The sequence below is a fragment of the Bufo bufo genome, chromosome 5 (genome assembly GCF_905171765.1).
Source record: "Bufo bufo chromosome 5, aBufBuf1.1, whole genome shotgun sequence".
Taxonomy (NCBI): domain Eukaryota; kingdom Metazoa; phylum Chordata; class Amphibia; order Anura; family Bufonidae; genus Bufo; species Bufo bufo.
The window spans coordinates 322,603,628-322,616,510 of record NC_053393.1 but is presented as its reverse complement, the minus strand read 5'-3'; the positions used below and the strand labels follow the sequence as shown (position 1 = coordinate 322,616,510).

General features: G+C 42.5%; 1 protein-coding gene across 1 annotated transcript in view; it reads right to left on the bottom strand.

Moving 5' to 3' along the window:
• Window positions 1-12,883, bottom strand: part of DROSHA (drosha ribonuclease III) — a 351,648-nt gene that overhangs the window by 57,651 nt on the left and 281,114 nt on the right. Inside the window, exons 22-24 of the mRNA XM_040432119.1 lie at window positions 12,359-12,461; window positions 11,612-11,682; window positions 1,838-1,882 (exon numbers count right to left, since the gene is read on the bottom strand). Coding sequence (XP_040288053.1) covers window positions 1,838-1,882; window positions 11,612-11,682; window positions 12,359-12,461 — 219 coding nt within the window. The remainder of the gene's footprint in view (window positions 1-1,837; window positions 1,883-11,611; window positions 11,683-12,358; window positions 12,462-12,883) is intronic.

Genomic DNA, 12,883 nt, shown 5'->3' with positions numbered 1-12,883 from the left:
GGTGATTTACGGCATCTTTAGACAGGTCAATTTCTGAAGTGTGATTTGCTTAAAAGGTTTGCCCATTTTCTGGTTACTGTTGACCAATGTGTATAACACATAGCTACGTGAAAGAGAGCCAAACCCCGTTCTGGACAGCAAAGACACGGAGCATTAAAGAGGACCTTTCACTAGAATAGAAAATGTAAACTAAGTATACAGACATGGAGAGCGGCGCCAAGGGATCTCCCTGCACTTACTGTTATAGCTGGGCTCCGCTCCGTTCTCCCGGTATAGGCTCCGGTATCTTCATATGTTCGGCTCCACACAGTGGAGCCTGCCGGTGTCTCTTTCTCCCATGCTGTAGCGCTGGCCAATCGCAGCGCTCAGCTCATAGCCTGAGATAAAAAAAACCTCTCAGGTTATGAGCTGAGCGCTGCGATTGGCCAGCGCTACAGCCTGGGAGAAAGAGACGCCGACAGGCTCCACTGGGTGGAGCCGAACATATGAAGATACCGGAGCCTATACCGGGAGAACGGAGCGGCGCCCAGGGATAAAAGTAAGTGCAGGGGGATCCCTGGGCGCCGCTCTCCATGTCTGTATACTTAGTTTAGATTTTCTATTCTAGTGAAAGGCCCTCTTTAAATGACTATATGGCACTTACTTATATAGCCTTTGTTGATATTCTGCATCAATTTCTATATTTTATAAGGTATATGCCCCCTTGTTCACAAAGTCTTTTGTGCTGTGACCAGGCAAATTGCCTCCATGTGATGTCTCCTTCATTGAAAAGCACTACACCTGTCATCTGTTGGGAGTTTAGTGCAGTACAATGTGTTAGAATGGAGGCGGATGAGTGATGGATCTGGCCACATGACCCTCCATCAGCAGCCATCTTATAGACAGGACCTCTGTGTGGACAGCACAAAAGACTTGGCAAACAAGGGGTATATAAAAAAAGGCACAGAGAGTATATTAGTAAGTGCTATATAATCATCTTACATACACATTTGTCAATAGTAGTGAGAAAGTAGCCAACCCCTTTAAGAATCCGTATTGGGGGAGGGGTTGGGAGGAACATCTGTCAGTGTATGGTCAGCCTAAGGTGCCCCAGTACTCTTTTAGACATCTCAGAACCAATGCTGAGGTTCCTGCCATAGGAAAGAACAGAAATGTAATGTTTATTTATTCATGTGGTAGGTAATTTTGGCTTAAAATTGAACAATTCATATAGAATATTGTATGTATGCAAATTACAAACATGAATGCTCCCTCTAAATGCAGCACACATTTTAATAATTTGGATCCTTTGTGAATTGAGGGTATCTGATGGAAAAACCACAGTACACACAAAAAAAAGGGTTGTATAATCAATTCAGTATTGCATATTTAATTTCTGGGATTGAATCTGACATTCCGCAAAAAAAAAAAAAAACAAGCCAAACCGAGAAGTTAATATTAAATATTAATAATAAAATGTTTCAACAGTATGCAAAACTGTTCAGTGTCTCTGTTGTTTTAGATTAAGGCTTTTTTAAACAATGGCTTGTTCACATCATAAAAAATAAAATATGACATTCGCCCTAAGCAAAGTAAAAAAAAAAACAAGTCACTAAAATAAATGTTCTCGCGGGACAGAAAAGAAATTGGATCATGTTTGTTGGAGGCAGAGTTAATTCCAGTTGTTTGGTTTACACACTTCACAGGATGATATATATATGTATACAGCACACGGCTTGTTAATAAATCCAGCACTGGTATCATGAATGTCACAGGAAGAAATCAAAGGGAAGCAGCAAATAAATAAAAAGCAATAAATGCTACTACATATATTACAATACGGAGAGAGTTTGCTTACTTGAAGAGGGTGTAGTGGATAATTAAGCCACACGTCCCGCAGGTCCTGTAGATGTTGAAAAATGTCATTAATGCTCTAGGCAATCATTTAGCAAATTCCACAGCACTAAATAAAATGTCATTACTTGATATACACAACTATTTTAGATGCTGACTCGGCTCATGGAAAATCCAATACTGCCTGCAAATTAATTTGAAAATAAAAAGCTTATACACAACCGACATTGCCTCAAGCAAGGCTTACAGTGGAGAAAGGGAGGACTTCACCACATGAACCCGGTGATGATAATTAGGGCCAGAAAAAAAAAGGAAAATTAGCAGACACCATGAGTATTACCAACTACAGTATACTTAAACATGATGTATTAGAAGATGAGGGCATAACTAATGCTTCTACAGGATTACAACGATATTCTTTTTCAAAAAGGAAAAAAATATACGTGTAATTATCAGATAACACTGGATATTTATGAGGGAATCTTGACCTTTCGAGAGTGATGAAAAATTTATTCATTATTCTAAAAATTAATTCATTATTCTAAAAATTTAAGGAGAAAAGAAATCATTTGCAAGGAGATCGTTTTGGGCAGGGATGGCCAACCTGTGGCTCTCTAGCTGTTGTAAAACTACCACTCCCACCATGCCTTGCTGTAGGCTGATTGCTGTAGGCAGTGTGGGCATGCTGGGAGTTGTAGTTTTGCAACAGCTGGAAAGCCTCAGGTTGGCCATCGGTGGTTTTGGGCGACCTAACATGCATGAGTAGGCACTCTTGGGTTCCTCCACAACAGGGTCTGCAGTTAGACGGATCTAACGTGACCGGAATACTCAACAATTCAATAACAACCAAGAGAGTATATATAATTCCTTGAATAAAATATATTTATTGAAATTCATTAAAAAGTGTACATGACACTAATACAAACAGTATATATAGTGAGAGTATCCAAAATTTGCCACATCTATGACGCCCAATTACTATAGCAATGAAACTACAACAATCATATATTGGTATCAAATAGACATGCTATGTGCCTGACTATGTGGAACTGCAGGATATGGAATCCTTGCTGTGTTCAACCGCACTGATGTCAGTATGTTTGATCTGATTGAAATAAAGTGACTAATGCATATAAGTGAACCATATCTAAAAGTTCGTCAATACCTGTGTGGTGGCGATATGGATGGGGGTGCTGCTCCTCGACATGCGTTTCATCGTCTTTGACTTCCTCAGGAGGAGAGAGCTTTTGATGGGGAATGATGATCTGTTTAAAAGGTGTGTTGTCCTATCACCATCCTTACATGGGGTTATGTGATTCTTCATGTGTTCTCTATTAATTGTGTCGGCTGGTTAGGTAAAGTGCACGGCGCATGACACGCCTCTACCCACTACGTATCGCAACTTCCGCCCTCACCCCGAGTCCACGCATCAGAGAGGGCAATCGCAGAACGTCACTAGTGAGGCGGATTGAGCTCGCCGATGCGCGGCACTCGATGGATGACGGCGAAAGTGCACGCATGGTGAGGCTGTCATGCGCACCAGTACCCACAGCGTCTATGAATACATCATTGTAATGTATAAATCGGGTCGATTAACTTTCATCTATATGGTTCAATGTGTATCTCATAAACAAAGGACCTATGGGTTGTAGTAGTAGCGAAATGAAATTTTACACGAAACAGGAAGAGATATAAATATTGACAATATAAATATATTTACGCAATATCAATTGTATAAAATTTATATATTAGATTAAAATATTCTACATTTAAAAGTGAAAAAGTGACAATGTTATGTTGATGAATCCATAATTTATATATAATGTGCTAATTTTATCAGTTTAGAAGTGTACCTCACCTGATTGTAAATGTGATTTATTCTAATCTAAATCTTAATCAATTAATAGTGATTTATTACTGTGAACAAACTATCTAATATATTATAATTCGAATTGTAATATATTATATAGTTTGTTCACAGTAATAAATCACTATTAATTGATTAAGATTAGAATAAATCACATTTACAATCAGGTGAGGTACACTTCTAAACTGATAAAATTAGCACATTATATATAAATTATGGATTTATCAACATAACATTGCCACTTTTTCACTTTTAAATGTAGAATATTTTAATCTAATATATAAATTTTATACAATTGATATTGGGTAAATATATTTATATTGTCAATATTTATATCTCTTACTGTTTTGTGTAAAATTTCATTTCGCTACTACTACAACCCATAGGTCCTTTGTTTATGAGATACACATTGAACCATATAGATGAAAGTTAATTGGCCCGATTTATACATTACAATGATGTATTCATAGAGACGCTGTGGGTACTGGTGCGCATGACAGCCTCACCATGCGTGCACTTTTGCCGTCATTCATCGAGTGCCGCGCATCAGCGAGCTCAATCCGCGTCACTAGTGACGTTTTGCGATTGCCCTCTCTGATGCGTGGACTCAGGGTGAGGGCGGAAGTTGCGATACGTAGTGGGTAGAGGCGTGTCATGCGCCGTGCACTTTACCTAACCAGCCGACACAATTAATAGAGAACACATGAAGAATCACATGACCCCATGTAAGGATGGTGATAGGACAACACACCATTTAAACAGATCATCATTCCCCATCAAAAGCTCACTCCTCCTGAGGAAGTCAAAGATGATGAAACGCGCGTCGAGGAGCGGCACCCCCATCCATATCGCCACCATACAGGTATTGACGAACTTTTAGATGTGGTTCACTTACATGCATTAGTCACTTTATTTCCATCAGATCAAACATACTGACATCAGTGCGGTTGAACACAGCAAGGATTCCATATCCTGCAGTTCCACATAGTCAGGCACATAGCATGTCTATTTGATACCAATATATGATTGTTGTAGTTTCATTGCTATAGTAATTGGGCGTCATAGATGTGGCAAATTTTAGATACTCTCACTATATATACTGTTTGTATTAGTGTCATGTACACTTTTTAATGAATTTCAATAAATATATTTTATTCAAGGAATTATATATACTCTCTTGGTTGTTGTTGAACTCTTGGGTTCCTTCAGTTTTTAATCATGGTACATTAATACATGGAATAGGTGAATAAATCATATTAAAGGGGTTGTCCAGGTTCAGAGCTGAACCCAGGCATACAGCCGCGTCCATAAATATTGGGACATCGACACAATTGTAAATTTTTGGCTCTATACACCACTACAATGGATTTGAAATAAAACGAACCAGATGTGTTTTAACTGCATAATGTCAGCTTAAGGCCTCCTTTGCGGCTCGGGTGCGGACCCATTCACTTCAATGGGACCGCAAAAGATGCGGACAGCACTCCGTGTGCTGTCCGCATCCTTTGCTCCGTTCCGTAAACCCGCAAAAAAAATATAGCATGTCCTATTCTTGTCCGTTTGGCGGACAAGAATAGGCATTTCTACAATGTGCCGCCCATTCCGCAAATTGCGGAAGACATACGGGCGGCTTCTGGTTTTTGCGGACCGCAAAAAACAGAACGGTCGTGTGCATGAGGCCTTAGGCTACATGCACACGACCGTTGTGTGTTTTGCGGGTCCGCAAATCCCGGATGGCGTACGTGCCGCAATTTGCGGAACGGCACGGACAGCCTTTAATATAACTGTTTATTCTTGTCCGCAAAACGCGGACAAGAATAGGACAGGTTATATTTTTTTGCGGACCACGTAACAGAGCAACGGATGCGGAAAGCACATGGAGTGCTGTCCGCATCATTTGTGGCCCTACTGAAGTGAATGGGTCCGCATCCGAGCCGCCAAAACTGCGGCTCAGATGCGGACCAAAACAATAGCCGTGTGCATGAGGCCTTAATTTGAGGGTATTTACATCCAAATCAGGTGAACGGTGTAGGAATTACTACAGTTTGCATATGTGCCTCCCACTTGCTAAGGGACCAAAAGTAATGGGACAATTGGCTTCTCAGTTGTTCCATGGCCAGGTGTGTTAATCCCTTATTATCCCAATTACAATGAGCAGATAAAAGGTCCAGAGATTATTTCAAGTGTGCTATTCGCAATTGGAATCTGTTGCTGTCAACTCAAGATAAGATCCAAAGAGCTGTCACTATCAGTGAAGCAAGCCATCATTAGGCTGAAAAAAACAAAACAAACCCATCAGAGAGATAGCAAAAACATTAGGCGTGCCCAAAACAACTGTTTGGAACATTCTTAAAAAGAAGGAACGCACCGGTGAGCTCAGCAACACCAAAAGACCCGGAAGACCACGGAAAACAACTGTGGTGGATGACCGAAGAAATCTTTCCCTGGTGAAGAAAACACCCTTCACAACAGTTGGCCAGATCAAGAACAATCTCCAGGAGGTAGGTGTATGTGTGTCAAAGTCATCAATCAAGAGAAGACTTCACCAGAGTGAATAAGGAGGGTTCAGAAGATGTAAACCATTGGTGAGCCTCAAAAACAGGAAGGCCAGATTAGAGTTTACCAAGCGATATCTAAAAAAAGCCTTCACAGTTCTGGAACAACATCCTATGGACAGAGGAGACCAAGATCAACTTGTGCCAGAGTGATGGGAAGAGAAGAGTATGGAGAAGGAAAGGAACTGCTAATGATCCTAAGCATACCACCTCATCAGTGAAGCATGGTGGTGGTAGTGTCATGGCGTGGGCATGTATGGCTGCCAATGGAACTGGTTCTCTTGCATTTATTGATGATGTGACTGCTGACAAAAGCAGCAGGATGAATTCTGAAGTGTTTCGGGCAATATTATCTGCTCATATTTAGCCAAATGCTTCAGAACTCATTGGACGGCGCTTCACAGTGCAGATGGACAATGACCCAAAGCATACTGCAAAAGCAACCAAAGAGTTTTTTAAGGGAAAGAAGTGGAATGTTATGCAATGGCCAAGTCAATCACCTGACCTGAATCCGATTGAGCATGCATTTAACTTGCTAAAGAAAAACTGAAGGGAAAATGCCCTAAGAACAAGCAGGAACTGAAGACAGTTGCAGTACAGGCCTGGCAGAGCATCACCAGGGATGAAACCCAGCGTCTGGTGATGTCTATGCGTTCCAGACTTCAGGCTGTAATTGACTGCAAAGGATTTGCAACCAAGTATTAAAAAGTGGAAGTCTGATTTATGATTATTATTCTGTCCCATAACTTTTGGTCCCTTAACAAGTGGGAGGCACATATGCAAACTGTTGTAATTCCTACACCGTCCACCAGATTTTGATGTAAATACCCTTAAATTAAAGCTGACAGTCTGTACGGAGGGCTGTTCACAGGCGTGGTCTTAAGTTAGAAATAGCAGAGATATAAATGTATAAAATGCAAGCATTACTGAATCTGTGCAGTATATATATATATATATATATATATATATATATATATATATATATATATATATATAAATATCTGCTCAGCTCCTCCTGCTCTATACCATGCTGCATGCAGACTGCACTACAGTTTGTGGTGACAGGTTCTCTTTAAAGGGGACATGCATGAAGGAAACCGATCCACTTGCATTATTCTATGCCTGGTTCAAATTCAGGCTATGTTCACATGGCATAATCCGCGGCATAAAAATCTGTAGCAGATTACTAGCTGAAAACAGGTAGTTTTTAGTGGCAGATTTCTAATTTGATGGCAGATCTGGAGGCGTATTACAGGCATTTTAGAAGAGTATTTAGAATAGGTTTTTCCAGCGTTTTTTTTATCCAGCGCTTGGTTAGGAAATAAAGTGTTTTTGGTGGCGGAAACGCAGCTAAAACAGCTAGTCTTTTTTTTCAGCTTCCCCAGTCAATACTCTGCACAAAATCCTCAATCAATCTGCTTCTAAGAAGTAACTTCTGAAGCGGATCTCAATTTAGCGGCGGATAAAAATGCCACCATGTGCACATGATGACATTTTATTTCCATTGAAGACAATGAAAAGCTATGGATGGCGAATTTCATGGCAGAAAATGGCTATTTCTGCGATGAAATCTGCAGCAGATTTTATTTGTGCCAACATAGCCTCAGAAAGATGACCTTCTGTTCTAATACTCAAGGTGATCCTCTGCATTTTTTGATGACCCATTAGGTGGGCAGGGAGAGCCAGGATCAATATTCACTACAGCTGTTAAGCTTCCCTTCAGGCCTCTTGCACACAAACGTTGTGCATCCGTTCCGTGCATTCCAATGTACAGGCAACGTCCGTGCAGCGGCCAGGACAGATCGAAACCCTTTCAACTTGAATGGGTCCGTGATCCGTCCGCACCGCAAAAAATAGAATGGGTGAATGGGTCTGCATCTGTAATGTGGAGTGCACACGGGCATTTGCACGTGTATTTTGGACCCGCCGTATGCGGGCCGCAATACGGCCACGTGCACACAACGTTCGTGGGCAAGAGGCCTTAAAGTAGTTTTTCACCTTCCAGAGCATTTTTTTAAGAACCCCCTAGGTGAGCATACCTACCTGATCCCCTCCACTGGGTTCTGGCTCCATCACTCCCCATTGGGGGATGCGGGTCCCATGTCTACCTGCGTCAACTGTTTGGTGTGGGTCATGTGACTGCTGCACATGTGACATGTCACATGAAACCAAGCAGTGGGGATCAGGTAAGGCCACGTTTGGGAAAAAAGCTCAGGAAGGGGAACACTCTTAAAACCTATTTACATTTATAGAAATCTTGTTTCAAATGTTGATCCAAGTCTGATCGCCACTTGACATCAGGAAATGTTTCCTTTTTAGGGGAGACTAATTCATACTTAAAGGATTCATCTTGATTAGGGGTGCACCGAAATGAAAATTCTGGTCCGAAACCGAAAATTCAGGATGCCCTTGACCGAAAACCGAAACCGAAACTGCCTTTTTGCCCAAATACTTTTAAAATACTTTTTTTTTAATGATTTTATTAATAATTCTTTTTCATGAATGAAATTCATCTGTGGGTGGCGCTGTTATGGAGAGGGGGATCTGTGGGTGGCGCTGTTATGGAGAGGGGGATCTGTGGGTGGCGCTGTTATGGAGAGGGGGATCTGTGGGTGGCGCTGTTATGGAGAGGGGGATCTGTGGGTGGCGCTGTTATGGAGAGGGGGATCTGTGGGTGGCGCTGTTATGGAGAGGGGGATCTGTGGGTGGCGCTGTTATGGAGAGGGGGATCTGTGGGTGGCGCTGTTATGGAGAGGGGGATCTGTGGGTGGCGCTGTTATGGAGAGGGGGATCTGTGGGTGGCGCTGTTATGGAGAGGGGGATCTGTGGGTGGCGCTGTAATGGAGAGGGGGATCTGTGGGTGGCGCTGTTATGGAGAGGGGGATCTGTGGGTGGCGCTGTTATGGAGAGGGGGATCTGTGGGTGGCGCTGTTATGGAGAGGGGGATCTGTGCACTGTTATGGAAAGGGGATATGTGCACTGTTATGGGCATAACAGTGCACAGATCCCTTTCCCCATAACAGTGCACAGATCCCTTTCCCCATAACAGTGCACAGATCCCCCCTCCCCATAGCAGTGCCATAGACCGATCCCCCTACCCATAACAGCCCCGGCCCTGCTGCTCACAGCATCACTCACTGCATCTTTATTTTACCTTACAATCGTGACGCTCCAGTAACAACTCTGCAGGCAGAGCGGAGGGCGGCGTAACGTCACTTACTCACGTGACGCACCTGCTCCGCCCACTTTATGAATGAAGGAGGCGGAGCAGGCGCGTCACGTGAGTAAGTGACGTTACGCCGGCCTCCGCTCTGCCTGCAGAGTTGTTAGTTACTGGAGCGTCACGATTGTAAGGTAAAATAAAGATGCAGTGACAAAGTAAACCGCCCGCCCGCAGATGGTGGGTGACAAATCCCACATCCCATATTTTCCGCCGATATGTAACAATATCGGCCGAAGTGGATTAGGTGCATTTTCGGCCGCCGGAATTTCGGTGCACCCCTAATCTTGATCAATAGGGAGAAATAATGGGGTAAATGGTAAATTTATTAAACCTGGTGTAAAGGAAAAGGCTTAGTAGTCCATAGCAACCAATCAGATTCCACTTATCATTTTTCAGGGCTCCTCCAATATTCTAAACCTTTGGGAAGGCAGCGGCGCACGGAGTAGCACCACAGTCTTCTCTCAGATTTCCCTAGGCCAAATGATGACAAGTTCATCAGTCATATGGCGTGATGTTTAAATACCAATTCTACTTGAACCAGGAAATTTATTGGGTGATACATGGAACAAACACCTGTTGTGAATTTTGCCGTTAAGCTCCTTGTTAGAGAACAGCAAGTTGTGCAAAAAGTACTGAAAAATTGAATTGTTGGTCATGTGCATTCAAAAGTTTAGAGAAGGTCACATTAAGTTCACCTGTAAAGGTTAGAGTGCATTTAGGTTCATCCTGAAATTTCACCACAAGCCAAATATCCGTAACTTCTTGTGAGTAGTGTGTGTTAAAGCTTCTACCAGAATATTCTGCAGTAACTTTAAACATTTCAGTCGCCGAAAACTGACAACTGAGAATCCCATCCAGCCTGTACGTTCAAATCATGAATCTAGGGCTAGTGCGCGGATCTGTAACACCCCAAGATTGGTGTTACCACTCCTGCACCCTGCTACTGTCTTTAATGGTCTAACATAAATGTAATCTGTGTAATTCTGTTCCAGGTTCAACACAATGTGCATCTATAATATTGTTATGCAACTGTTATACATGTAATGTACCTGGTTCTCCAGCAGGTGGCAGCAAATATGGCAGAGCATATGGCATGATGATTGGGATGGGATGGGATTCTCAGTTGTCAGCGACTGAAATGTTTAAAGTTACTGCAAATAGAATGGATAGATAGATAGATAGATAGAATAGTTCGATAGAATGGAACTCACCATTCCCACTCTCCCCCCTTTTGGGCTGAAGTGGGCGAGTCCTGCTTGCTACCAGAAGGAGGTGAGGCAGTTCTAGATTATTCCAGTTTAGACTCCATGTTGGAGCTGACAGGACACTAACCTATTACTTGGCTGAAACTAAGGCCTCATGCACGCGGCCATGTTCCACGGCCGAGAGCGGTCCGTGGTAGCCCGGCCGGGATTCCTTCTGACAGCAGGAGCGCACGGCGTCATTGGTTGCTATGACGCCGTGCGCTTCATGCCACCGCTGCTGTACAGTGATACACTCGTATTACGAGTGTATCACTGTACAGCAGCAGCGGCATGAAGCGCACAGTGTCATAGCAACCAATAAAGCCGTGCGCTCCTGCTGTCAGAAGGAATCCCGGCCGGGCTACCACGGACCGCTCTCGGCCGTGGAACACGGCCGTGTGCATGAGGCATAAGTCAGACTAAAGAGTGGAGTGCAGCATAAAGGAGTCAAAGTAACTAAGCTAGCTTGTCAGTACAGCAGAGAGAAAGAGATAAGGAGAGTTGAGTTTGCCTGCCAGTGCATGTTAAAGCCTGCTGGAACCAAGACAAAGCTTAAAAACTGTTTGAAGAAATGTTTATTCAAGTAAAGCTGCATTGAACTTCATCAAAAGGTCTGAGCTCAAGTTATTCTTTCAAATCCTTAAATTATTCCCCCTATTTATTGCTTCGGAGCCAAAGCCTGGGGTCCAGCGGTATCCAGATAGGAGCACCGTGACACACAAATAGACAATTAGGCTGCACCACACTACTGGGCATTACTACTAAACCTGGGACGCGATATAGAGGGCCCTGGGGAGGTGGCGTGTTGCAGATCCTGTCTTTTGCACTTGGTAAAATTATACCCCTGCAACAAATAAACTGATAAGTAAAAATAATCATAACCTTTTACCTGATTAAAAAACAGAACTCTCCCGAATAGCTGCTTTGCTTCTTCAAGGCCACCTTCCAGATACACCGCCCCTGTGCAAACATAGCAGCCCATGATGAAGAATAATGAAAATGCACTTCAATGCCATTTATGAAGGCGAGTAGATAAAAAGTACTGTACATTTCTGGGTTGAGTTAAAAGGAGGCTTTTTTTTCCCTGACATAAATTGACATTATCTGTAAGCCAAGCAGGACACTTGCTATAATCATCACTGAGTTATTAACCATACATTTCTAGGATGGCATGTGATTGCTTTCCAAGGGTATACGTTTATAATATGCATCTTCCAAAGTACAGAACAATGAAAGCAGTAAGCATTTTTTAATTCATTCCAGACGACATTCTCTCTTGCATCGCTGGATATACAGGTAGTTAATCAATTCTTAATTAAGTACAGCTTACATAGAGACAAAAAGATTTCAGAAGCAGGAGGCCTCCCATCTCCTTGGCACTAACCTGCAAATATTTCAGGCATTATGATTATCATGCAAAATAATACAATGTATTGGAGCTATAGAAAAAAACGTGAAGAAGAAACAAACCAAACAACCTGATTGTCACTACTTTGGCTTGAAAGTGAAGATTTAACTGCATGTTATCTAGTTGTTCCAGTGGCACAGAAAACAGCAATATATTTCTAATCCCATTATATTTTAGCATGGAAATCCATGTTTGTCATGTAAAAAGTGTAAACTATACAATAGTTACCCATTAATGCTTCAAAGCAGTTGGCCATGGCATGCCGCAGATCTGACTCTCTACACAAGTCTGGTCCGTGTGCGTACAGCATGAAACGATCCAGCTCCAACTTCTACAGGAAGACATGACATCAACTTAAGAAACCATGTTTTCTGACACAGTAGGAAATAAAATATTCAGATCCTTATATATAAAATTTACAACTGAATGTTGTGTGTGTACCATGGTGGTAAGGAATGCTTACAGCGACCCTCCGGTTCAAGAAAAAAAATTCACATTAACTGGGAAATGAAGAGAACACTTACCTGGTGCCGTGCTTTTCATCATTTTAGCTGTAGATTCGCAAATTCCCAGGATCCTCTTCTGCCAACCAAGATGGAGCACCACTTCTCAGACTGCCTGATGCACACATTATTTGGTAGCCCAAGACACTTCCTACTGGCCAGCCCTGCTCTTGGATTGGATAGCAGCGTACATGTGAGCGGTGGTGGCCAATCCAAGTGCAGCAGGAAGTGTCATGGACTACACAGTATG